The 26,989-nt window shown below is 37.6% G+C and overlaps 1 protein-coding gene across 2 annotated transcripts in view; it reads left to right on the forward strand.

Moving 5' to 3' along the window:
• The window catches only part of TTN (titin), a 284,068-nt gene that overhangs the window by 188,069 nt on the left and 69,010 nt on the right, over window positions 1–26,989 (forward strand). For both annotated transcript variants that reach the window (XM_058300570.1, XM_058300571.1), the window contains 50 exons: window positions 74–340; window positions 432–710; window positions 804–1,212; window positions 1,319–1,443; window positions 1,547–1,813; window positions 2,584–2,853; window positions 2,943–3,245; window positions 3,344–3,646; window positions 3,924–4,111; window positions 4,201–4,315; window positions 4,422–4,706; window positions 4,807–4,958; window positions 5,897–6,044; window positions 6,236–6,413; window positions 6,713–6,834; window positions 6,929–7,216; window positions 7,331–7,627; window positions 7,798–7,984; window positions 8,451–8,566; window positions 8,659–8,958; window positions 9,152–9,451; window positions 9,542–9,647; window positions 9,753–9,949; window positions 10,031–10,336; window positions 10,433–10,711; window positions 11,279–11,578; window positions 11,682–11,984; window positions 12,097–12,459; window positions 12,824–13,126; window positions 13,268–13,567; window positions 13,662–13,958; window positions 14,060–14,344; window positions 14,436–14,729; window positions 15,797–16,096; window positions 16,213–16,521; window positions 16,609–16,799; window positions 17,167–17,596; window positions 19,804–20,112; window positions 20,246–20,394; window positions 20,810–20,842; window positions 20,933–21,062; window positions 21,158–21,457; window positions 21,676–21,993; window positions 22,929–23,225; window positions 23,334–23,633; window positions 23,719–24,033; window positions 24,122–24,270; window positions 24,703–24,853; window positions 24,943–25,224; window positions 26,475–26,777. In XM_058300570.1, coding sequence (XP_058156553.1) covers window positions 74–340; window positions 432–710; window positions 804–1,212; window positions 1,319–1,443; window positions 1,547–1,813; window positions 2,584–2,853; window positions 2,943–3,245; window positions 3,344–3,646; window positions 3,924–4,111; window positions 4,201–4,315; window positions 4,422–4,706; window positions 4,807–4,958; window positions 5,897–6,044; window positions 6,236–6,413; window positions 6,713–6,834; window positions 6,929–7,216; window positions 7,331–7,627; window positions 7,798–7,984; window positions 8,451–8,566; window positions 8,659–8,958; window positions 9,152–9,451; window positions 9,542–9,647; window positions 9,753–9,949; window positions 10,031–10,336; window positions 10,433–10,711; window positions 11,279–11,578; window positions 11,682–11,984; window positions 12,097–12,459; window positions 12,824–13,126; window positions 13,268–13,567; window positions 13,662–13,958; window positions 14,060–14,344; window positions 14,436–14,729; window positions 15,797–16,096; window positions 16,213–16,521; window positions 16,609–16,799; window positions 17,167–17,596; window positions 19,804–20,112; window positions 20,246–20,394; window positions 20,810–20,842; window positions 20,933–21,062; window positions 21,158–21,457; window positions 21,676–21,993; window positions 22,929–23,225; window positions 23,334–23,633; window positions 23,719–24,033; window positions 24,122–24,270; window positions 24,703–24,853; window positions 24,943–25,224; window positions 26,475–26,777 — 12,498 coding nt within the window. The remainder of the gene's footprint in view (window positions 1–73; window positions 341–431; window positions 711–803; window positions 1,213–1,318; window positions 1,444–1,546; window positions 1,814–2,583; window positions 2,854–2,942; window positions 3,246–3,343; window positions 3,647–3,923; window positions 4,112–4,200; window positions 4,316–4,421; window positions 4,707–4,806; window positions 4,959–5,896; window positions 6,045–6,235; window positions 6,414–6,712; window positions 6,835–6,928; window positions 7,217–7,330; window positions 7,628–7,797; window positions 7,985–8,450; window positions 8,567–8,658; window positions 8,959–9,151; window positions 9,452–9,541; window positions 9,648–9,752; window positions 9,950–10,030; window positions 10,337–10,432; window positions 10,712–11,278; window positions 11,579–11,681; window positions 11,985–12,096; window positions 12,460–12,823; window positions 13,127–13,267; window positions 13,568–13,661; window positions 13,959–14,059; window positions 14,345–14,435; window positions 14,730–15,796; window positions 16,097–16,212; window positions 16,522–16,608; window positions 16,800–17,166; window positions 17,597–19,803; window positions 20,113–20,245; window positions 20,395–20,809; window positions 20,843–20,932; window positions 21,063–21,157; window positions 21,458–21,675; window positions 21,994–22,928; window positions 23,226–23,333; window positions 23,634–23,718; window positions 24,034–24,121; window positions 24,271–24,702; window positions 24,854–24,942; window positions 25,225–26,474; window positions 26,778–26,989) is intronic.

Consider the following 26,989-nt stretch of genomic DNA (forward strand, 5'->3'; position numbering starts at 1 on the left):
TTTTAGAATTAATATTTATGGGATTTATGGAACAAATATATGTATTAAATATCTTCCAACTTTTTCTTTCCAGAACTTGCTGCTGAATTCATCTCAAAGCCTCAAAACCTTGAAATACTGGAAGGAGAAAAGGCTGAATTTGTTTGCACTATATCAAAGGAAAGCTTTGAAGTCCAGTGGAAGAGGGATGATAAGACACTTGAATCTGGAGACAAATACGACGTCATTGCTGATGGCAAAAAGAGGATCTTAATTGTTAAAGATGCCACATTACAAGATATGGGCACTTATGTAGTCATGGTTGGAGCTGCCAGAGCAGCAGCTCACTTAACAGTAATTGGTAAGTTTTTTCTTGCTTTTAGTGATTACCTATGTTTTTACCTACTACTTTGGTCCTTCTTCATACTATAAAGTCTTCTTTTTTCTTCCAGAAAAACTCAGGATTATAGTTCCTCTTAAGGACACACGTGTGAAGGAACAACAAGAAGCTACCTTCAACTGTGAAGTCAATACTGAGGGTGCCAAAGCAAAATGGTTCCGAAATGAAGAAGCCATATTTGATAGTTCAAAATACATTATTCTCCAAAAAGACCTCGTCTACTCCCTAAGAATTAGAGATTCACGGTTGGATGACCAAGCCAACTATAATGTGTCCCTGACCAACCATAGAGGTGAAAATGTGAAGAGCGCAGCCAATCTAATAGTGGAAGGTAAATAATTTGTAGGGTACTGGAGATTGTTAAAAAATCCATTTCTATTAGGAAAACCATTAAAATCAACATTATTCTTCTCCTTTAAAACAGAAGAGGACCTTAGAATTGTTGAACCTCTTAAGGATATTGAAACAATGGAAAAGAAATCTGTCACATTCTGGTGCAAGGTGAATCGCCTCAATGTAACACTGAAGTGGACCAAAAATGGAGAAGAAGTGCCTTTTGACAACCGGGTTCTATACAGAATTGATAAGTATAAGCACTCTCTAATAATTAAAGATTGTGGCTTCCCAGATGAAGGAGAATACACTGTCATTGCTGGAAATGATAAATCTGTTGCTGAGCTTCTTATCATAGAAGCACCTACAGAATTTGTGGAACACTTGGAAGACCAGACAGTCACTGAGTTTGATGATGCTGTCTTCTCCTGCCAGCTCTCTAGAGAGAAAGCAAATGTGAAATGGTATAGAAGTGGGAGAGAAATCAAAGAAGGCAAAAAGTAAACAAATGTTTCTTGTTCTCTATTTCAACAGCTATATATATATATTTTTGACAATTACCCGGTCATTATGCAAGCTAACTGATAAGTCAATCACTTTTTTCAGGTACAAATTTGAAAAAGATGGAAGTACACATAGACTCATTATAAAGGATTGCAGGCTAGATGATGAGTGTGAATATGCTTGCGGAGTAGAAGACAGAAGGTCTCGAGCTAGACTTTTTGTGGAAGGTACGTATTAAGTGAAAGGACAATTTTATAATCAGTTACCAATTCAATGAATCATTAATTAGAATGCAAGCATAATTGTATTTACCTCACACTTTCTTTTCAGAAATCCCTGTCGAGATCATCAGGCCTCCACAAGATATCCTTGAAGCCCCTGGTGCTGATGTTGTCTTTTTTGCTGAGCTCAACAAAGATAAGGTGGAAGTCCAGTGGCTTAGAAATAACATGCTTGTTGTCCAGGGTGACAAACACCAGATGATGAGTGAAGGAAAGATACACAGGCTACAGATTTGTGACATTAAGCCCCGTGACCAGGGTGAATATAGATTTATTGCCAAAGATAAAGAAGCTAGAGCTAAGCTTGAACTGGCAGGTAGGTCTCCTTTTATTTTAAAGTATCCTCACTATATCACAGATCCTATGCAAATTTCAGGTTTCACAGTTCATAAGATTAATGTTTGTGAAAGTCTTTTATTGTTTTAAGTCCTACATATATATCAACTATTCTAATTTCTCTCACTACAAAGTAAGCATCCTAAGTAAGAGGAAATCGACAGCATTCAGTTTTGCAAGCCAGAACCTTGGACCTGTTTCTGGCATGATAGCTGTTCATTCATACATTTCTAGAATTTGTCATCTCAAAGTTCTATTGATTCCTAAAATTAAGCTATTCTCCAGACCCACAGCCCCATTCTCTTCCACTTTCCAAACCCTTTTGGGGCCTCTTGGGCCAGTTCTGGTCCTGACCCAAGCTCCAAGACAGATAATGGGTTGTCATTAAGACATAGCCACAAGTGTACCTCTTTTACTTAAGAAAAAGGTTACCTAGTTTATCTTGCACTAAGTATATGGTGTTTGATCCCAAATAAATGTTTTGCACTATATTGAATCATCTCTATTTTTGTCAAAGAATGGCGTTTTTATGATTTTATGTCATCTTCAATCTTCTATCCTCCAGATTTTAATAATTTACAAAATAAGCTGTAAGAAATCTGATTGTTATGCTGACTGCTGTAAATTTATTGACATACTTTCAAGTTTATGTAGCCAATATTTGCTAATAAATGTATAGAAAAGAACCTATGATATAACCTGACTACAACAAATAACTCAAAAGCATTCCCATGGTATTTTTCACACTAGCTGCACCTAAAATCAAGACTGCTGATCAAGACCTTGTGGTTGATGTTGGCCAGCCTCTTACAATGGTGGTGCCATATGATGCATACCCCAAAGCAGAAGCTGAGTGGTTTAAAGAAAATGAAGCTTTACCTTCAAAAACTGTTGATACTACAGCTGAACAAACGTCTTTCAGAATTTTAGAAGCCAAGAAAGGAGACAAAGGAAGGTATAAAATTGTGCTTCAGAACAAACATGGAAAAGCAGAAGCATTCATCAATTTACGAGTCATTGGTAAGCCTTTGAGTCACTCGGACTTGACTGAAAAAGCACAGTGGAAAGTGTGATAAGACACTAAAAATTCTTTAACATGTGAATTTCAGATGTTCCTGGGCCAGTACGTAACTTAGAAGTAACAGAAACATTTGATGGTGAAGTAAGCCTAGCTTGGGAAGAGCCCTTAACTGATGGTGGAAGCAAAATCATAGGTTACGTTGTTGAAAGACGTGACATCAAGAGAAAGACCTGGGTTCTGGCCACTGACCGTGCAGACAGTTGTGAGTTTACTGTCACTGGATTACAAAAAGGAGGAGTTGAGTACCTCTTCCGTGTAAGTGCAAGAAACAGAGTTGGCACTGGTGAACCAGTAGAAACCAATAATCCTGTAGAAGCAAGGAGTAAATATGGTAAGAACTTTTAAAGTAGACTTCAAATTAGCTTTTCTTTGCTTTTAAGCTCAATATAACCCAAATCCCATATTTTCTTCCTCTGTGATGAAATCCAGATGTTCCAGGCCCTCCTTTGAATGTAGCCATCACTGATATAAATAGATTTGGTGTCTCACTGACCTGGGAACCACCAGAATATGATGGAGGTGCTGAGATCACAAACTACATCATTGAATTAAGGGACAAGACTTCTATCAGGTGGGACACCGCAATGACAGTAAGAGCTGAAGACCTGTCTGCAACTGTCACTGATGTGGTGGAAGGTCAAGAGTATAGTTTCCGGGTCAGAGCCCAAAATCGAATTGGAGTTGGTAAACCAAGTGCAGCCACACCCTTCGTTAAAGTCGCAAATCCCATTGGTAAGCCCACTGAAAAAATGAAATAATCATTGCATGAAATCTAGAAATTAGACTTATCAAGTAAAATAAATCAAGTTAAATAAATTTAATAGAAAGTTAGACTATCAGGAAATTTGATACAGATTGTAAAAACTCCTGCCATGACCACTTTTATTCATGAAATTCAGTAAGCCTATTATTTTAATGAGAATGATAGGGTTGGTTGCAGCATAGTTTTAGACAATTGTCATTAAATTGAAAGACATGCTCCAATTCTTTTTTTTTTTTTTTATTCCAGAGAGACCAAGTCCTCCCATCAACCTTAGTTCCTCTAACCAGACTCAGTCATCAGTTCAGCTCACTTGGGAACCTCCTTTGAAAGATGGCGGGAGCCCAATATTGGGCTATATAATTGAGAAATGTGAAGAAGGAAAAGATGATTGGATTCGTTGCAATAAGAAACTTGTCCCTGAGCTGACTTACAAGGTAGGGCATTTGCATCTAAAAGAAAATATTCAGTGTATGCTCTTGGACTTTAAACTCACATGTTTTTTCACAAATATTTATAATTTTAGGTTACTGGATTACAAAAAGGAAACAAATATTTATATAGAGTATCTGCAGAAAATGAAGCTGGCGTTTCAGATCCATCTGAAATTCTTGGTCCTCTAACTGCTGATGATGCATTTGGTAAATGGATATTTAATCTTTAGATTTATGGACAGCATATAGTTATTTTGGGGTACCAAGAACTTAAATACAGAACTGGAAACTCATTAATTTTTTTTCTTGGTAGTTGAACCAACAATGGATTTAAGTGAATTTAAAGATGGTCTGGAAGTTATTGTCCCAAATCCTATCAAGATCCTGGTTCCAAGTACAGGCTATCCAAGGCCAAAGGCAACCTGGTCTTTCGGAGAAACGGTACTAGAAGCAGGGGACCGTGTGAAAATGAAGACCTTAACAGCCTATGCCGAACTTGTTATTACTCCAAGTGAACGTCCAGACAAGGGCATTTATACACTGAAATTAGAAAATCCTGTGGCAGCAATTTCTGGTGAAATTAATGTCAATGTAATTGGTAAGGAGCTAAAATTTTATTTTCTAAGGTGGCTGGATATTATTAATAAATATTTGTTACACTATTAATAATATTAACTTCTGATTGCATTTTTTTTCAGCTCGTCCAAGTGCACCCAAAGAACTGAAATGTGATGATATAACCAGGGACTCAGTACATTTGACATGGGAACCACCAGATGATGATGGAGGAAGTCCACTAACCGGATATGTTGTTGAAAAGCGAGAAGTCAGCCGGAAAACTTGGACTAAAGTGAGTTTTGAGCAGCAATGTATCAACTCCAGAAAAGAGAGTAGGGAAAATCCTAGAATGGTGGGATGCCATGCAAAGTTTATAAGTGCCACATATTTTACCTTTATCTCACTGAAGAGGTACCAACACTTTTTTTTTTTAATATGTTGAGGCTAAGTCTTCTTGAGGTAGTTCAACCAAGATCTGCTATAATTGCCTTGTTTTGTGAGCCTAACCAAATTTTCCACTAGGTTTGTTAAAAAGCAAAATAAACCTACTGGCTCTCTTGGTACCTGATAAGTACCCAGGATGCCACCATTATACTACAAACATTCTAAGGAGAGTATTTAATTCCCTCATGATCGTGGTTCTTCCCACTCTACTAGAGTATGTTAATGGTGCTACTCTGCCTTTTGTTTTCTCCTCAGATTATACTGGTTGCTATTCTTTACCCTGATTTAAAAATCACATTTTTAGCAACCCAGCTAGCAGAATGGACATCTTTTTTGCCTTTTTTTTTTAATGGTACCAGGACCAGGAAATGAACCTGGGACCTCATATGTGAGATGCCAGTGCTCAACAACTGAGCCACTTCAGCTCCCCTGAGTTCTTTTTTCATTTGTTTGCTTGTTGTTTTCTTTCTGGGTTTTGTTTTGGTTTTTTTTCAGGAGGCACCAGGGCCAGAGACCAGGACTTCCTGTGTGGGAAGCAGGCAATCAACCGCTTGAGCCACATCTGCTCCCATCGGCTATCTTTTTAATGTGTACAAACTATGAAATAGTATTTTATACTGAGGGTCAAATATTATATCTCTTACTTTGCAAATTTTCTCTACTGTGAAATTAACATAATAATCCTTAATGTTTGAAACAATTCTCATGGTATAAGTCCTTTGATTTGGGGAAAGGTTTTTTCCATGGGGGCGGGAAAATAACTAATTAACTATTTCTTTGTTCCAGGTTATGGACTCTGTGCCTGACCTAGAATTCACAGTTCCTGATCTTGTTCAAGGAAAAGAATATTTATTTAAAGTCTGTGCTCGTAACAAGTGTGGTCCTGGAGAACCTGCATATGTTGATGAGCCTGTAAATATGTCAGCTCCTGCAAGTGAGTACATTCTTGATGATTTCTCACCTACACTCATGTTACACGTTTTTTTTGCTTTTAACCTTGGTGATGAAGTTGTGGGTAAAAGCCAGGGGTCTGCAATCTGGAGATAATTCCATAGGTATTATCTGTAATACCTATGTATTAGTTTAAAGTCCAAGAGCATACACTGATTCTTTAAAATGTTACAGCGGTACCTGACCCCCCAGAGAATGTTAAATGGAGAGATCGATCAGCCAAGAGCATCTTCCTAACTTGGGATCCACCTAAATATGATGGTGGTTCACGCATCAAAGGATATATAGTTGAAAAATGTCCACGTGGTTCTGATAAATGGGTTGCCTGCGGAGAACCAGTTGCAGAAACAAAGTAGGTTTTTAATATATGTAACACACAAGTAAATGTAATTCCCACTCACTAAAATGGACTTTTTTTTGGAAAATTTAAAAGTTATTTTATTTGAATGAGATCCCTGTCTGATTTAAACAAGTGCTGCTGAACTTACCTCCTTCTTGAGGTTTTCATTAGTTAACAGTATTGAAGCAATCTGGAATTAACTTAAAGAATAGTATTGTTGCAGGAGTAAGGATTGGGAAAGATTTTGAGTATTACCAAATGGAACAGATTATACACATGAGAGTAAAATATTCTATTTTGTTTCCTGACAGAATGGAAGTGACAGGTCTTGAAGAAGGCAAATGGTATTCCTACCGCGTGAAGGCCCTGAACAGGCAAGGTGCTAGCAAACCGAGCAAACCCACAGATGAAATCCAAGCTGTGGATTCACAGGGTATTTATTTTGGGTTCTTGTTTTATCTGCCAGGTCTCTGCCCTGAATTCTACTTAAGCTTGCTAATACCATAAAATAATCTTTTCTAATTCAGAGGCTCCAGAAATTTTCCTTGATGTGAAACTCCTTGCTGGTCTCACTGTAAAAGCTGGAACTAAGATTGAACTTCCTGCCACTGTAACTGGAAAGCCTGAACCTAAAATAACTTGGACAAAGGCTGATAAGCTTCTGAAACAGGACAAAAGAATCACCATTGAAAATGTTCCTAAAAAATCCACGGTGACTATTGTCGACAGTAAAAGAAGCGACACTGGCACATACATCATTGAGGCTGTGAATGTCTGTGGCCGGGCCACTGCTGTGGTGGAAGTGAACGTTTTAGGTAAGGGAGGCTCTCATTTTAAAAGTGAATGTACTCATTTCAGCTGCTTTTTAAAAATAAAACATGGTAAAAACAACAACAACTTTTTTTCTGTCTATGCAATGTCATCCACAGATAAACCTGGGCCACCAGCTGCTTTTGACATCACAGAAGTGACCAATGAGTCATGTCTTCTAACATGGAACCCACCACGAGATGATGGTGGATCTAAGATCACAAACTATGTGGTGGAGAGAAAAGCAACTGACAGTGACGTGTGGCACAAGCTCTCTTCGACTGTCAAGGACACTAACTTCAAAGCAACCAAATTAACACCCAATAAAGAATATCTCTTCAGAGTTGCTGCAGAAAATATGTACGGTGTTGGAGAGCCAGTTCAGGCCAGTCCAATAACAGCCAAATATCAATTTGGTAAGTTTCACATCTATCATTTGAACAACAAAAAAATAACCCCCTCCTCAAAAAAAAAACAGAAATAACCAAAACTGAAAACCATTGGATGTTTGTGTCAACTCACCTGAATTTTAGGCATTCTGTACATATCTAACATATAATACATTATGTCATTATCCTGTCTACAGATCCACCTGGGCCCCCAACTCGCCTAGAGCCTTCTGATATAACTAAAGATGCAGTGACTCTCACATGGTGTGAGCCAGATGATGATGGTGGCAGTCCAATTACTGGATATTGGGTGGAAAGATTAGACCCTGATACTGATAAATGGGTTAGATGCAATAAAATGCCAATAAAGGATACAACATACAGGTATGCCCAAAATTTCCATCAAGATGCTAAAACAGCACTGTATTCAATTTTTCATTCTTTAGAATTCCCTTTGATTACATGTTATATATTATGAAATTTTTAAAAAATTTTACGTATATTTTCAATTACCATATAATTTCAAAAGGGATAAAAATTCCTTTTAGGGACACATTTCTTTAATTTACTATAAAATATTAACTTTATGGATGTTTCAAAGTGTTTGGTCCTCCAGTATATTATAATAATCATCATTATAGATATTAATATTAAATTGGTACCTTTGGCCAAACCCAAGGTGTGTGACAGATAAAAAGCAATTTTAAATATATATTGAAATGTTTTCAGTTAAATTTCTAAATCAGTTTTCCAAAACTTAAAATTACTAGCCTCACGTATGTAAAATAAACATAGGTTTCTGCTTTTCTTATCCTGGTATTAAATATGCATTTTTCTCCCTGTAACTTAGAGTAAAAGGTCTTACCAATAAGAAAAAATACAGGTTCCGTGTGTTGGCCGAAAATCTTGCTGGACCTGGAAAACCAAGTAGATCGACTGAACCGATCTTAATAAAGGACCCCATAGGTATTATTATTAATATAATTTTCTGTTGTTATTTTGAAACTTACGTTAACTCCTTTTTCACAAACCTAAATAATGATTTAATTTGCTTGCAGATCCACCATGGCCCCCGGGCAAGCCAACTGTAAAAGATATAGGCAAAACATCATTAATATTGAATTGGACCAAGCCAGAACATGATGGCGGGGCAAAGATTGAGTCTTATGTCATTGAAATGCTGAAGACTGGAACAGAAGACTGGGTCCGAGTGGCTGAAGGAGTTCCCACCACACAGCACTTGCTCCCAGGGCTCATGGAAGGGCAAGAATACTCATTCCGAGTTAGAGCCGTGAACAAGGCTGGGGAAAGTGAGCCCAGTGAACCTAGCGACCCTGTGCTTTGCCGGGAGAAGCTATGTAAGTTGCTCTCGATGTTTTGGGTATATGAATTATTCGAAAGTATATCTGAGAACTACAATAGGGGAAAACCCAAAAACTCAGTACTGTATTATTTCCTCCTTGTTTTATTTTTTCCTAATTACTACCTGAGCATTTAGTAGAGACTGAATATTGGGGAAACAAAAACTGAATTTGGTTTTCTTTCTTTCAGATCCTCCATCACCACCTCGCTGGCTTGAAGTTATTAATATCACAAAAAATACAGCAGACTTAAAATGGACAGTTCCTGAGAAAGATGGAGGTTCTCCTATCACTAACTACATTGTGGAAAAGCGAGACGTGAGACGAAAAGGCTGGCAAACAGTAGACACAACTGTCAAGGATACCAAATGCACAGTAACTCCATTGACAGAGGGCTCTTTATATGTGTTCCGAGTTGCTGCAGAAAATGCCATAGGACAAAGTGATTACTGTGAAGTTGAGGACTCTGTCCTGGCCAAAGACACCTTTAGTATGCTCGCTAACATAACCTTTGTAACATCATTTGTAGATTATCACTTTTCCTTCTGGTTTTTATAATCATTGAATATTTTTCTTTCAGCCACCCCTGGACCACCCTATGCACTGACAGTCGTTGATGTCACCAAACGACATGTTGACCTAAAGTGGGAGCCACCTAAAAATGATGGTGGAAGACCAATACAGAGGTAGAATTTGCATTAATTCATAAAGAATCATTTACAATTACACTCAGTTGCAAATTCTTTCCTTTGTTTCATTCATACTAATGAAATAATTTGTTATTTAAATAGATATGTCATTGAAAAGAAAGAAAAGTTAGGTACCCGATGGGTGAAAGCTGGAAAGACATCAGGACCTGACTGTAAATTCAGAGTAACTGATGTCATTGAAGGAACAGAGGTCCAGTTTCAGGTTCGGGCAGAAAACGAAGCTGGAGTTGGTCACCCCAGTGAACCGACAGAAATCCTGTCAATTGAAGACCCAACAGGTAAGTAATACTGATTATACAAAAGATATTGTCTGGCTTGAGAATGAGACTGTGGATGTGAATGTTTCACTGTCTTCTTAGGTCCTCCTTCACCTCCCCTTGACCTACATGTGACTGATGCTGGAAGAAAGCACATTGCCATTGCTTGGAAACCTCCTGAGAAAAATGGTGGAAGTCCTATTATAGGATACAATGTTGAAATGTGCCCGGTTGGCACTGAGAAATGGATGCGAGTTAATTCCCGCCCAGTGAAAGACTTGAAATTCAAGGTTGAAGAAGGTGTTGTTCCTGACAAGGAGTATGTTCTGAGAGTGAGAGCTGTCAATGCTGTTGGTGTTAGTGAGCCATCAGAAATCTCCGAAAATGTGGTTGCCAAAGATCCAGACTGTAAGAACACAATTCCCCATATAATTAATAAAATAGGCTTTACTGATGCCTTGCATTTTGACATACTTTTTTGTTCTCTTTTGAATTGTCTTACAGGCAAGCCAACGATTGATCTGGAGACTCATGACATTGTTGTTATTGAAGGTGAAAAGTTAAGTATTCCTGTTCCCTTCAGAGCTGTCCCAGTGCCAACCGCTAGTTGGCATAAAGATGGCAAAGAAGTTAAAGCAAGTGATAGATTAACAATGAAGAGTGATCACATCTCTGCACACCTTGAAGTACCCAAGAGTGTCCATGCAGATGCTGGAGTTTATACCATTACACTGGAGAATAAGCTCGGATCAGCAACGGCCTCAATCAATGTCAAAGTCATAGGTAAGCATACTGTGATAGAACAATAGACATCTTCACATGTTGGGAAAATTAGTTCATTTTGCAGTGTTAGCAGAAATGGCGTTGTGATGTCCTTTTGGCTTATTTCTTTCTATATGAGAAGTAAAGCAATTCTAAAGAGATGAAAGTGTTCAAGTCCGATTAATGCACTTCAGTTTCAATTATTTGCATGTGAAGTACTAATTTAAATAAGAGATATACACAAAGAATGTTTAAATGACCAATGTTCATTTCTTAATTGTAGAAATTCACATTTTTTTCACATAGTGTTCTCATCTAGAGCTATTAACATTTTCTGCACAACCACCCCCAACGGATTTGAAAATGTGTGGAGGCATTTTTGCTTGACATTAACACTGGTGAGGATGCAACTGACATTTAGGAGTTTGGGGCCAACGATGCTAAATGTTCTGCAATGTGAGGGACCCTCCAGCACATCAAAGATTATAGCACCCAAAATGCAAATAGCCCAACTTTGAGAAAAATTGAACTACTAATATGCTGACTTTTCAGGATTACAATAATTAGTGTCAATTTTATTTGTAATAGGCCTGCCTGGACCATGCAAAGATATAAAGGCAAGTGACGTGACCAAGAGTTCTTGTAAGTTAACGTGGGAACCTCCAGAATTTGATGGTGGAAGCCCAATTCTTCATTATGTCCTGGAACGCAGAGAAGCTGGGAGGAGGACGTATATACCAGTCATGTCTGGTGAGAACAAACTGTCTTGGACTGTAAAGGATCTTATACCAAATGGTGAATACTTCTTCCGTGTAAAGGCAGTCAACAAGATTGGTGGAGGCGAATATATTGAACTGAAAAATCCAGTCATTGCTCAAGATCCAAAACGTAAGTTTTGCCATGAATGGAGTATGGTTAGGAATTAATAGGCAATTTTCTTATGCTAAGAAGGTGGGCTTCCCTGTATTAACAGTTTTTCCTTGTTCTTCAGAACCCCCTGATCCACCTATAGATGTTGAGGTTCATAATCCTACAGCTAAGGCAATGACTATTACATGGAAGCCACCATTGTATGATGGAGGGAGCAAGATAATGGGTTACATCATAGAAAAGATTGCTAAGGGTGAAGACAAATGGAAGAGATGCAATGAACACCTGGTACCAGTCCTGACCTATACAGCAAAAGGACTTGAAGAGGGAAAGGAGTACCAATTCCGTGTGCGTGCAGAAAATGCTGCTGGTATTAGTGAACCTTCTCGGGCCACTCCTCCAACCAAAGCTGTAGATCCTATAGGTAAGTTTTGTTTAATGGGATTTCCATTTTCCCATTGTAAAACAAATGAAAATAATGTTTTGTTAGATATTTTAATCATAATTAAAAACAATATTATTTTTAATCATGACAGATGCTCCAAAAGTCATTCTGAGAACAAGCCTAGAAGTAAAACGAGGTGATGAAATATCACTTGATGCAACTGTTTCTGGGTCACCTTACCCAACTATAACATGGCTAAAAGATGAGAATGTTATTACACCAGAAGAAATTAAGAAGCGACCAGCGCCAGTAATCAGAAGGAAGAGAGGTGAAGTTCAAGAAGAAGAACCATTTGTCCTGTCTCTGACAGAGCGTTTGAGTATCGACAATAGTAAACAAGGAGAATCTCAGCTACGTGTCCGAGATTCCCTCCGACCTGACCATGGCTTGTATATGATCAAAGTTGAAAATGACCATGGTATCGCAAAAGCGCCTTGTACTGTCAGTGTTTTAGGTAAGTACATATATAAATACTTTCTCCCCAAAAAGTGTAATTATAAGAGTTTAGTTAAAATCAGGTACCTTGCATAAAGCAAAAACAAAGAGTTTCGGGGCGAATTAAAAGAGTTGGAAAATAAATAACTTCAACAAGTTTTTCTCAGTTGTGTTTTATCTCCTGACCATGTTAAAGAAATTAGCTGACCTTATTATTCCCCTGAGCATCCAAAATTCACTAGCTAATCTGATATAAAGATAGACAGATATAGAAAAAATATAAAAGTAATATCATACTAAGGCGCATACTAACAATTTACATTTTTCCCATAGCAACCATTTCCACATAGATTTTTAACCATTGCTCTCTTTTGAAATATTAGATATACCAGGACCACCCATCAACTTTGTATTTGAAGATATCAGAAAGAACTCCGTCGTCTGTAAATGGGAACCACCACTTGATGATGGTGGCAGTGAAATTATAAACTACACTTTGGAAAAGAAAGATAAGACAAAACCTGACTCAGAATGGATGGTTGTCACTTCAACACTGAGACATTGCAAATATTCAGTGACAAAGTTGATTGAAGGAAAAGAGTACCTCTTCCGTGTAAGGGCTGAAAATAGGTTTGGGCCTGGACCACCATGTGTTTCAAAGCCACTTTTAGCTAAGGATCCATTTGGTAAGGTTCCTTTAGCATCTTAACCTTGGCCGTTTTACCATATGCTTTGGCATATACATTATTAGAGTTTGTAAAATTGAATCTTTATGTTAAAGGAATTAATTCAAATATATTGTGTTGTTTTGTTTTATTTTTTACCAGAACCACCTGATGCACCTGATAAGCCCATTGTGGAAGATGTTACCAGCAACAGTATGCTAGTGAAATGGAATGAACCAAAAGATAATGGAAGCCCCATCTTGGGTTACTGGCTCGAAAAACGTGAGGTTAATAGTACACACTGGACTCGTGTCAACAGAAGCCTTCTGAATTCTTTGAACACCAAGGTAGAAGGCCTATTAGAAGGACTCACATATGTCTTCAGAGTATGTGCCGAAAATGCAGCTGGACCTGGAAAGTTCAGTCCACCTTCGGATCCCCAAGTAGCACGTGATCCAATCTGTAAGTAATTCCTTAAGAAAAGAGTGGGAGGGAGTAAACTACTGTACATTTTTAAACCATTGAGTTTTCATTTGTGTATCTGCATTCATTCTAGCTCCACCTGGGCCTCCTGTCCCAAGAGTTGCTGACACAAGCTCTACAACAATTGAACTAGAATGGGAACCTCCGGCTTTCAATGGTGGTGCAGAAATTGCTGGCTACTTTGTTGATAAGCAACTGGTTGGCACACATGAATGGTCACGCTGCACAGAGAAGATGATCAAGGTCCGTCAATACACTGTCAAAGAAATTCGAGAAGGTGCTGATTATAAACTCCGAGTGAGTGCTGTCAATGCCGCAGGTGAAGGACCACCTGGAGAAACACAACCTATTACTGTGGCTGAACCACAAGGTAATTTAAAAGTATCTGAATAAAATTATGGGTATTTTTCCAGTATTGGTCTATTTTTTTCATCTTTTTTGGGCTAATGTATGATTGTTCTCTTTCAACAGAGCCTCCAAATGTAGAACTGGATGTTTCTGTTAAGGGTGGAATACAAATAATGGCTGGGAAGACTCTTAGAATTCCAGCAGTGGTCACTGGTCGCCCTATACCTACAAAAGTATGGACCATAGAAGAAGGAGAGCTGGATAAAGACCGTGTTGTCATAGAGAACGTTGGAACAAAATCTGAACTAATTATCAAGGATGCATTGAGAAAAGATCATGGCAGATATGTGATTACAGCTACTAACAACTGTGGTTCCAAATTTGCAGCAGTCAGGGTAGAAGTCTTTGGTAAGGAATATTGCACAAATTTGTATAGGATTTCTCCAAGTGATACTACCTTATCACATCAATTTTTTTTCTTTGATGTTTTATTTTTCAGATGTCCCTGGTCCAGTTCTTGACTTAAAACCTGTTGTAACAAACAGAAAAATGTGTTTGCTTAACTGGTCTGATCCAGCAGATGATGGAGGAAGTGATATCACAGGCTTTATTATTGAAAGAAAAGATGCCAAGATGCATACTTGGAGACAGCCAATAGAGACGGAGAGATCTAAATGTGACATCACAGGTCTCCTTGAAGGACAAGAGTATAAGTTCCGAGTTATTGCCAAGAACAAGTTTGGCTGTGGTCCTCCTGTTGAAATAGGACCAATTCTTGCAGTCGATCCACTAGGTAAAAGAGAAGTTTTTCATTGTGTTTATAAAATAAACATTGTTTTGCTTCTAGTTATGCCATTTATTTGCTGAGCTTTATGGCTTCAAACTTCCAATAGTCTCAAAATCTGTAACTTGGAAGTAATATGAGAAGTAGATCAAATAATTAGTAGTAACTTTAAGGATATCATATTTGCTCTAATTTCAGTGTAATTTTTGGCTCTTAGTAATTGTTGATGGTTTTGTATACTGAAAATCTTGAGTCTACTGGAGCTTAGCAATATACATCAAGTTGCACCACAGGCATCACAACAGAGCTGGGCTTTCATTGCAAAGCTCTCCTTCTGGTTGCAATGAAAGTCATCAAACATGGTTTGGATCTAACTTCACCATTCAAAGCTTACTCTTTTAGTTCTGTCTTTCAGAACACAAAACTCAAATAGCATTACATAAATTCTCGTTCAATCATGTTTTTCCACCCTTTTTTCTTTTACTTTCTATAAAAGTTATAATTTCATAGAAAAACCATGCATAAAGTACAGAGTTCCCAAACATCACACTATTATTATTAACCTTGCATTAGATCAGTACATTTCAAACCCACCCTAAAGGCAACATGACTCAAAATGTATACAAGTAGACATACCAACTTTCTGTTAATAAAAGAAGAAATGCTTTGTTTTCAGCTAGTCATACAAAGAAAACCTTCAGTTCACTAGGATTAGAAGTGAATTTGGATTAGAAGCTAGTACATTAGGATTAGAACTTAATTCATTAGGAACAGGAGCTTTCCCAGTGGCAGAGGTAAACAAACTAAAATGGTAAACATTAAAAAAAAGAACATATGAACCCCTCAGATTATTTTTAATCAACAGCCTCAACAGTAAAGTTTATCTAAGAAAAATTCTGTGTATATGAATGCCAATAATTCTCATAACTGACATGTTTGGGGGAAAATTTTAAAGATGGATGTGAAGTTTTATGTTAAAGAAAAGTCTTTTTCACATAATTAATTTGAAGGGAAATATTATTTCATGTATGAATATTTACCATGTGCTTGTCATTTTAACTTCCCTCTGGTTAAAGGTCCCCCAACATCTCCCGAGAGGCTCACATATACAGAGAGAACAAAGTCCACTATCACCCTGGACTGGAAAGAGCCCCGCAGTGATGGTGGCAGTCCCATCCAAGGATATATCATTGAAAAACGGCGTCACGACAAACCTGACTTTGAAAGAGTTAACAAGCGACTCTGTCCAGCCACATCTTTTCTGGTTGAAAATCTGGATGAACACCAAATGTATGAGTTCCGTGTCAAAGCGGTCAATGCAATGGGTGAAAGTGAACCATCCTTGCCTCTTAATGTGGTCATACAAGATGATGAAGGTGTGGACTTCAAATATAATAATTTTAATGCACTTTACAGTACTGCCTTTATCACATAGGTTGGCCAATTATCCTTATGACCTTCCTCTTTTTCTCTCTTTCTTCTCTCTTTGCAGTGCCTCCAACTATTAAGTTGCGCCTGGCTGTTCGAGGAGACACTATCAAAGTTAAGGCAGGAGAGCCTGTTGACATCCCTGCAGATGTAACTGGACTTCCAATGCCTAAAATTGAGTGGTCCAAGAATGAAACTGTGATTGAAAAGCCCACTGATGCACTGAAGATAACCAAGGAAGAAGTATCCCGAAGCGAAGCAAAGACTCAGCTTAGCATTCCCAAAGCAGTCCGGGAGGACAAAGGCACTTACACAGTTACTGCTTCCAATCGCCTTGGTTCAGTGTTCCGGAATGTTCATGTTGAAGTATATGGTAAGTGACTCATTTTCTTACATCAAAGAGAAATCTAGTATCTGTTTAAGAATTGAGTCCTCAGTCTCCTTTGTTGGTCCTTTTCAGACCGCCCATCTCCACCAAGAAACCTTGCTGTTACTGACATTAAAGCTGAATCTTGCTACTTGACATGGGATGCCCCTCTAGATAATGGTGGCAGTGAAATCACCCATTATGTCATTGATAAACGTGATGCAAGTAGGAAGAAAAGTGAATGGGAAGAAGTCACCAACACTGCTGTAGAGAGAAAATATGGGGTAAACTCTTCTTAATATTTTATTATACATGTTAAGAGGAAAGGACTCTGATTTAACACCATTCTAACATAATCTTGCAATATAATGATTAAACTCAAAACCACACACAAAAAGCTGTTACTTTGTTATTTTAGTTCTTGGGACCATGCATGTAAGACCACTTAGTAAATACTGTTTGATATACAGATACTCTTTTACTTGAGAGAGCCCTTAGTAGGTACAACAAATTCCCAAATTTCTTTTTTCCTTTTCCTCAATCTTCTCCATGTTTTGAGTATATATATTTATTTCTTCATATATGAAGAAAATGAGTGAAAATCAATCTAAGTATATTCTTTTAAGAAAGTACCTTTCATCTGATTTCTAGATCTGGAAACTTATTCCCAACGGTCAATATGAGTTCCGAGTTAGAGCAGTGAATAAATACGGCACCAGTGATGAGTGCAAATCAGATAAAGTGGTCATTCAAGATCCTTACCGCCTTCCTGGACCTCCGGGAAAACCAAAAGTTTTGGAGCGCACCAAAGGATCCATGTTAGTGAGCTGGACTCCTCCCTTGGACAATGGTGGCTCTCCAATTACTGGCTACTGGCTAGAGAAGAGAGAGGAGGGAGGTGCCTACTGGTCACGTGTTAGTCGAGCACCAATTACCAAAGCAGGCCTGAAAACTGTGGAATTTAATGTTCCTCGTTTGATTGAAGGTGTTAAATACCAGTTCAGAGCCATGGCAATAAATGCTGCAGGAATTGGCCCACCCAGTGAACCATCAGATCCAGCTCTTGCAGGTGATCCAATAAGTAAGTATCATTCCATTTCTGGGACTCATTTCTTTCTTTTTTTTTTTCCAATATACTTTTTTATTTTTTTTAAAGGCACTTAGATTACATATAAATGTTACATTAAAAATATAGGGGATTCCCATATGCCCCACTCCCAACCCCTCCCACATTTTGGTGCATTGCCACTAAGCATAGATTATAGTTTACATTGTAGTTTGCGCTCTTTTCTGCACAATTTTGTAAATTATAACAAGATAATAATGGCTTGTATCTGTCATTGCAGTGTCATTCAGGACAATTCCCAAGTCCCAAAAATGTTCCCATATTATACCTGTTTTTCCCTCTCCTTCCCCTCAGAACCTCCAGTGGCCACTGCCTCCACGTCAATGATAAAAGTTCTTCCATTGCTAGAATCACAATAAGTCTATAGTAGAATAACAGTAAGCTGACTCTAGTAGATCATTCATTCTTCAATCCTGAGGATTCTGGGATGGTGATGCCCACTCCATCTCTAAGTGAGAGGGGACTTAGATCGCATGGGAGAGATGGATGGGACTATCTTGCTTGCAGTTGTAGACTCTCTCTGTTCCTTGGGATGGTCATTGTCCATCATCAGTCCTTGTTGTCCCGGGTGTGTCCAATGAGTTGGAGAGTAGGTGTTGCAACTCTGTTGAGATTCAGAGTCCAGCTGGCACATCAACAGCCCAAAGATTTAAGTCTCTTGGACATAAACCTATCAACTGTAGCACTAACTTATAGGTTCAAATAGAAGAGGTGAAGAGCCTTGTGTAGGGAAACCACAACTGAGTCCAACTCTGTCACACTAGGGAGCATAAAAAAAAAAGTTCCCAAGTAGGGCCCACTGGCAGGGCACCAAACTCCTGAGCTGTCTGCCCCACCTGTAGTGTCTGGATGTCTCCACTATTTAAGGCAATATTTACTTTGGCAGTCAATGAGATCCTGCTAAGACATGCATAAGCTTAACCTCTGGAATGACCTTCCAACTCACTTTGAAGACTCTTAGCTTATAAACTCATTTGTCTTTCCCCTTTTCCCCTTTTGGTCAATGTCTTTTTCCAGTTGCATTGCTAATAATACCTCAGTGCCAGGGAAGTTCATCCCTGGGAGTCATGTCCCACAATGAGGGGAAGAGAATGCATTTATATCCTGAGTACAGCTTAGAGAGAAGTGGGGCTCATTTCTAAGGGACAAAATTGCTGATTGGATGATCTTGCTTTTAAATTTCCTCAGTTTTCTCTACCAAATTATTTTATTAATTAAAATAAAACAGTTCATATTCATATAGACTATCAGAAACAAGTTTATATATGTACATATGTATATATATATATAAGGATACTCAGTTTTTAAGCTCTAGATTAAATCTAGTATTTTATGAAGAATTAAATTAATTTAATATTTAATACAATATTAAAGACTATAAACTCCTCTATGATTCCATACCTTAAATAAGTCTCTTATGAGATACTGTGAATATTATCTCCCCCACTAAACAGATCTTCCAGTAGGAGTTCCACAACAACAACAACAAACCAAAATGTTGTTAACTTTTCAGTAATATTTATTGAGCCATTATAAAATTCTCAGGCACAGTCTATGAGTTCAAATGAAAGAAGAAAATTCTTCTAAAAGATCTATGAACAGATTAAAATGGCATGGCCTTAATGCCTAATTCTGTATGCTACATAACATATATGATTAGATTCTCTGAAGAAAAAAGTCAACCATTTGTTAAAAAGATGTAAAATATTCTAAGTTCTATATAGAGTATAAACATAATGAGACAGTCACTATTCATTCAGCAAACTAATATGGTGCTATGTGTAAGGAATTGTAGTAGGCACTGGAAGGGAGAGAGCTATGATTCGCAAGATAAATGGAGTAAAATAGTGTCTGCAATTGTAAAGCACTCTCAGAAATAGAAGGGATTGTTGTGTGATTATTGAAGACTGTCCCTGCCCTAAAGAGCATTAACATTAGTTTGTGTTCAAAGGTTTATCAGCTAATGATGAAATCTTTTGTTTTCATTTAATTGTAACTTGTTATGAATATTCGTACTATTGAATCTCATCAAAGGAATCTTAACATTTTAACAAAATAAAATATGATCGTACATAACAAAATATTCTTATGGTACATAAGTCTAGCATTCTATCAGCCTCAAAATTTGATATGTATTTTTTTATTATTATTATTATTATTAGACCCACCTGGACCACCTTCCTGTCCAGAGGTCAAAGATAAAACAAAGTCAACCATCTCACTTGGATGGAAACCTCCAGCCAAAGATGGCGGCAGTCCAATCAAAGGATATATTGTAGAAATGCAAGAAGAAGGTAGTACTGACTGGAAAAGAGTAAATGAACCAGACAAACTTCTAACTACCTGTGAATGTGTAGTGCCTAATTTGAAAGAACTCAGGAAGTACAGATTCAGAGTGAAAGCTGTCAATGAAGCAGGTGAATCTGAACCAAGTGATACAACTGGAGAGATCCCTGCCACTGATATTCAAGGTACTTGTGCTCATTCAGTTTATGTATTCATCTTTTGACCTTATTATGAAATTGATTATTTTACTGAAGGTGTGCCTATTACTTTTTTGAAAAAGGTGAGCTAAACGCTGTTATATTATTCATGGTATTGCAGAGGCACCAGAAGTTTTCATTGACATCGGAGCACAGGACTATCTGATTTGCCAAGCTGGCTCACAGATTAGGATTCCTGCTGTCATCAAGGGACGCCCCACACCAAAATCATCTTGGGAATTTGATGGAAAGGCAAAGAAGGCAATGAAGGTAAGAAAATTACATTTTTCACAACATTGTGAATATAATTAACAGCACTGAAATATACATCTGCATGTGGTTACAAAGAGACATATTAAGTTGTATATATTGTACTAGAATAAAAAAAATTTAAATCTATGGAACTGTACAACACAAACAATGAACCTTAAGTTAAACTATAGACTATAGTTAATAATGCAATTATAAAAATGTGCTTTCATTAGTTGTAATGAATACCAATTCAGGGTATTAAAAATAGGGTGGAATATGGGAATCCTTTACTTAATGCATGGTTGTTCTGTAAGCCAACAATTTCTCTAACTAAAAGAAAAAAGTTAAAAAAAGTAAATTACATTTTTCAACATCTCCATTGAATCATTATAAGGGGTATTTACACTCAATTGGTTATCTTCTTTTCTCTTAGGATGGAGTTCATGATATACCTGAAGATGCACAGGTAAAAAAGATTTGAAATAATTCAGAATATTATTGACTTCAATACCACTATTATTTCACTCAATGTATGCTTACTATTCTATTTGCACAGCTCGAGACTGCTGAAAACTCATCAGTAATTATTATTCCCGAGTGCAAACGATCTCATTCAGGCAAATACAGCATTACAGCCAAGAATAAAGCAGGGCAGAAGACTGCAAATTGTAGAGTTAAAGTCATGGGTAAGAAAGACTTGAAAAATTACTATGGAATAAGAACAAACTCTTTTTTAAACATCTTAACGAACATTGTTTATATTGTGATTTGCATCCAACAGATGTACCAGGACCACCCAAAGATCTGAAAGTTAGTGACATCACAAGGGGTAGTTGTAGACTTTCATGGAAGATGCCAGATGATGATGGAGGAGACAGGATCAAAGGCTATGTGATTGAGAAGAAGACTATTGATGGGAAAGCCTGGACTAAAGTCAATCCAAACTGTGGAAGCACCACATTTGTTGTACCAGATCTCATTTCCGAACAGCAATATTTTTTCCGTGTGCGTGCAGAAAACCGTTTTGGTATTGGGCCACCTGTGGAGACCATTCAGAGGACCACTGCCAGAGATCCAATTTGTAAGTTTTAAAAATCTAAATGCAGACTATATTCTCAAAAATGAAGTGCACGGAGGGAAGGAAATGGGGCATATGGGAGTTCCCTATACTTTCAAAATAGCTTTTCCATAACCTAAAACCTCTGTAAAAATAAAGTTTAGTATACTAAAAAATAAATAAATGAAAAGAGATATATTGTTTTAAACATTGCCTAATACTTCCTTTAATTATTTTTAAAGATCCTCCTGATCCCCCTATTAAACTCAAGATTGGCCTCATAACAAAGGACACAGTTCACCTGTCTTGGAAACCTCCAAAGAATGATGGGGGCTCCCCTGTCACCCACTATATTGTTGAGTGTCTTGCATGGGACCCTACCGGGACAAAGAAAGAAGCATGGAAACAGTGCAATAAACGTGATGTGGAAGATCTACAGTTTACAGTTGAAGACCTCATAGAGGGTGGGGAATATGAATTCAGAGTTAAAGCTGTCAATGCCGCAGGAGTCAGCAAACCTTCAGCCACTGTTGGCCCTGTGACTGTCAAAGACCAGACATGTGCGTACCAGTGTACTGACAGAGAATGTCCTATTTATGAGTGCCTTCCTAGATTTTTAACAGTAGTCCAAAATAAAGAGAACTAGATCTGTACACTGGGAAGCTACTATGGATTTAAGCATGGACATGAGCATGTTAATCAAGTACTCATTCCTCCAGCTTCCATAGAATTGCAGTTTTTCTTACACATTACTTGTTCCCTATTCAAGGGAGATGATGTCTGAATTTCCTTATTATAAGAAAGAAATTAAATTCCTTACTATGGTAGGCTGCTTTATTTATTAGAAGTTAAAGCAGTTGTTCTGCATGCTCCTCAAATGGGGCAGAAAGTAACCAGTCATTTGCTCAGCAACTGCTGAGACCCATTTATCTTCACAATCAAGTTTCTTCTTCTCAATTTGAGAAAAATATATACCCATCTTAACAGGTAAAATAAGCATACAATGATGTAATAATTCTTCCCCAATTCTCTCTTCTTAGTTTAAGTAGGCTTTGGTCACTACTCCCTTTGTGTAAAATGGAAAATTGCTTTGCCTCTTTTAGCAGTGAACATTCCTAAAAAGGAGAATTTGCTTCAGACTGAATATCATGGATCCCTGGAATATCACAACAGAGGTTCCATGCCTAAACTACTTTAATCTTCACCTCTCTCTGCCCTTTAGGTAGAACACACACATGCATAATGATACCGGATAAGAGAGATGCAATAGTGGTTACACAGCCACATGTAGATCCAATAAAGGAGAATGACTACACCCACACATACCTGTTCCCCAAACCGATGTAATAGTGTTGAAGACAGACCCATTCTATATATTTGGCAGGGCTACAAAGCCTGCCTATAGGAGGTCCAAAGAGCTTTATAGTCACTGTAATTTCTACTTTCTGTCCTTTAATGCTATTTTTCTAATGACAACTTTTTATTAATAATCTAGGCCCACCATCTATTGATCTAAAAGAATTCATGGAGGTTGAAGAAGGAACTGATGTTAATATTGTGGCCAAAATTAAAGGTGTGCCATTCCCTACACTCACCTGGTTTAAAGCTCCTCCAAAGAAGCCTGATAACAAAGAACCTGTTCTCTATGATGCCCATGTCAACAAACTTGTGGTAGATGACACTTGCACCTTAGTTATTCCACAGTCTCGTAGGAGTGACACTGGCTTATATACCATCACAGCTGTAAATAATCTGGGAACAGCTTCAAAGGAGATGAGACTGAATGTCCTTGGTAAGTATTGCATGGTTTAGCTAGAACTACACATTTTTCTATCCATAAGTAACATTTGACTTTAAATTCATTTGACTAATAAAATGTTCTTTTTTAAAACCATTTTAGGTCGACCTGGCCCTCCAGTGGGGCCCATTAAGTTTGACTCTATTTCAGCAGATCAAATGACATTATCTTGGCTTCCACCTAAAGATGATGGTGGGTCTAAGATTACAAACTATGTAATTGAGAAAAGAGAAGCTAACAGGAAGACATGGGTGCATGTCTCCAGTGAACCTAAAGAATGCATGTATACGATTCCCAAATTGCTTGAAGGCCATGAGTATGTATTCCGAATCATGGCCCAGAATAAATATGGCATTGGGGAACCTCTTGACAGTGAACCAGAAACAGCAAGAAATCTCTTCTGTAAGTAGGACAATATTTTCATATATAAAAACTTCTTATCTATGTTTTTCATAATTTCATATAACCCACTGTGATCTTTCCATAGCTGTCCCTGGAGCGCCAGATAAGCCAACAGTTAGTAGTGTGACTCGTAATTCCATGACTGTCAACTGGGAGGAGCCAGAATACGATGGAGGCTCTCCTGTGACAGGATACTGGCTAGAGATGAAAGACACCACTTCAAAGAGATGGAAGAGAGTTAACCGAGATCCTATCAAAGCCATGACCTTGGGTGTTTCTTATAAAGTGAGTGGTCTTATTGAAGGATCTGATTATCAGTTCCGTGTATATGCAATTAATGCTGCCGGTGTGGGCCCTGCAAGTCTGCCATCAGACCCAGTGAGAGCAAGAGATCCAATTGGTAAGACCTGAAATCATTCCTTTTTTTTTATTTTCAAGAAAAAATGCCATGGAAAAGTCAAGTATACTAATGTACTTATCCTTTCCAGCTCCTCCTGGCCCTCCATTTCCCAAAGTCACAGATTGGACCAAGTCATCTGTGGATCTGGAGTGGTCTCCCCCACTAAAAGATGGAGGATCCAAAATAACTGGATATATTGTTGAATATAAAGAAGAAGGAAAAGAAGAATGGGAAAAGGTAGTTAAAATTTGGCATTATGGAAATGTATTATGAATAAACTAAAAATTCAATGGTTATTCTCAATCCCATTAACTTCTTGGATTAAGGAACCAGAAAAATAAAATAATTCTAACTGATAATTCAAATATCTCTGTCAAAAATCTAATCAAAAGTTAAGTCATGTTAGAGTTAACTTATCTTTTAGTTTTAAACCCTGGAAGTTGGAATAAAGGAACAACACAGTTCATTTGACAATCATTTTTTAAAACGTAATCCCCAGCAAGCTATTGCATACAGTGTTTACCTGTAATAACTAATCCCTAAAAACAGCAACAATTTTGCCGAGAGAGGAGTTACACGTGATACTGACTATACTTTAGAAAGTTGTTAAACCAACAAGATCCATAGAACTATTCTAATAATTATAAAATATTTATGACTTTTCCCCAGGGCAAAGATAAAGAAGTAAGAGGAACAAAACTTGTTGTGACAGGATTGAAAGAAGGAGCATTCTACAAATTTAGAGTAAGAGCAGTCAACAATGCTGGCATTGGAGAACCTGGAGAAGCCACAGATATCATTGAAATGAAGGACAGAATTGGTAATTAATAATACTCCTATTGTTTTATCAATATTTATGTTTCTGATTGAAAATGAAAAACACATTTGTAATTTCCAATTGTTTTCCAGTTGCACCTGACCTTTACCTAGATGCCAGTGTCAAAGACAGAATTGTGGTCCATGCCGGAGGAGTGATCAGGATCATTGCCTATGTGTCTGGAAAGCCTCCGCCAGACATCACCTGGAACATGAATGAAAGAGCATTACCCCAAGAAGCCACCATTGAGACCACAGCCATTAGCTCATCCATGGTCATCAAGAACTGCCAGAGGAGCCATCAAGGCATCTATTCTCTTCTTGCCAAAAATGCAGGTGGAGAAAGAAAGAAGAGAATTATTGTCGATGTATTAGGTAAATGCATTCAATTTGTCCATGCAATTTTACAAAGAGCCTTTTCATTACACCTATAATAAAACTATGTTATAAACTACATTACAAAAAATTTGGAAAATAAGAAAAACTACCCACAATACTATTGGCCATTATTAGCTTCTTTTTTTAAATTTCCTCCTTGCTCTTTTAACCTAAGCATATTTTATATGGTTATACACTAGCTGTACATACAGTTTTGTATGCTACTTTTGTATACAACATGCTGTCATGAGCATTTACTATGCTGTCAGATAGTTTTAATAAAAGTGACTTTCCTGCAGATTTATATGAATGTTTAACAATTTGCCAGTTCTGATCATTTTCACATCACAGCAATTATCCCTATTTGTTAATTATCCTAAGAGAAAATCCCTTTTGAAGGATTTCAATATTCTAATTGGAGGGAAACATCACATTTGGTTATCAGAATAACATTTCTAGTCACTGAAAAGAGCTGAATTTCTCTTACAGGCATTTTCACGCCTCTTGCTGGAAGCCTTCCACTCAGATGCTCACTCTAAGCATAGGTTACTAATATTCTGGGTACAGCAATAATCTGAACAGCCACCATTTTTGCATGCAAATAACCACTTCTCTGTTGAACATAATTAACATAAAAATGGCATAAGGGAAAAACTGAATTGATCACTAATCCTACATGCTTTTAAATTATTTTCACTCTCCTTAGACATTCTTTTGTCTAGCTGTTACTTTAATTTGAGAACTGGTGAACTTCCAGGTTAAATTTCCAACACCCTCCAAAGTCATTCTGGAAAAAAAGAAAAAGCCATTCTGAGACTTAAGGCCTCCTGCTCTGCAACTTGATTCACTGGTCACCCAGAAAAGACCATCTCTCCCACATTTTCCCTCTTGAAAGAATACTAAAGACAAAAAAGTGACCCTGCCGCTTCTCATGACTCTCCTGTCTCCCCGTATGTGCTCCTCCTCCCAGCTGTGGAATTCGGGCTGCCTTGTGGATTACTAAATTAAAAAGTTCTATCTATCCCTTCAGTTTGTACTAAAACAGTGGCAATCAGAACTATTTCAAACCTGCTTCATTAAAAAAATATGGTTGAATATAGATCGCAGGGGTAAAAATAAATTCAACAGACACAAATCTCACTTTTCATCATCATATTTTTGTCCCGTTTATAAACAGAGGGTATTATAGTGAGCATTGTGTTTCATTAAAGACAAATAGCTAAAAATCATTTTCCTTTTCTGGCTAGATGTGCCAGGTCCTGTTGGAATCCCATTCCTAGCTCACAACCTGACCACTGACTCCTGCAAACTGACATGGTTTACTCCAGAAGATGATGGAGGTTCTCCAATCACCAACTATGTCATTCAAAAGCGAGAAGCTGACCGCAGAGCATGGACCCCAGTGACATACACAGTCACCAGACAAAATGCTACTGTCCAGGGTCTCATTCAAGGAAAAGCTTACTTTTTCCGAATTGCAGCTGAAAATAGTATAGGCATGGGCCCATTTGTTGAGACAACAGATGAACTTGTCATCAGAGATCCAATAAGTAAGTACAATTTAAAACTATGTCATGCTAAAGCAGTTTTTCAGCCATTTAATAAGATAATATTGCCATAAAATGTTTATAAATGCCATATATTTCATTTATTTGATAAGCGTTTATTAGTCAGTTACTCAGTATCTGATATTGGTAATGTTTGAATAGTGACTGTGAAAGAGATTATGGGAATATATATGACTCCCTAAATTCCTTCCATG

Source organism: Dasypus novemcinctus, chromosome 7, assembly GCF_030445035.2.
Source record: "Dasypus novemcinctus isolate mDasNov1 chromosome 7, mDasNov1.1.hap2, whole genome shotgun sequence".
NCBI classification, from domain to species: domain Eukaryota; kingdom Metazoa; phylum Chordata; class Mammalia; order Cingulata; family Dasypodidae; genus Dasypus; species Dasypus novemcinctus.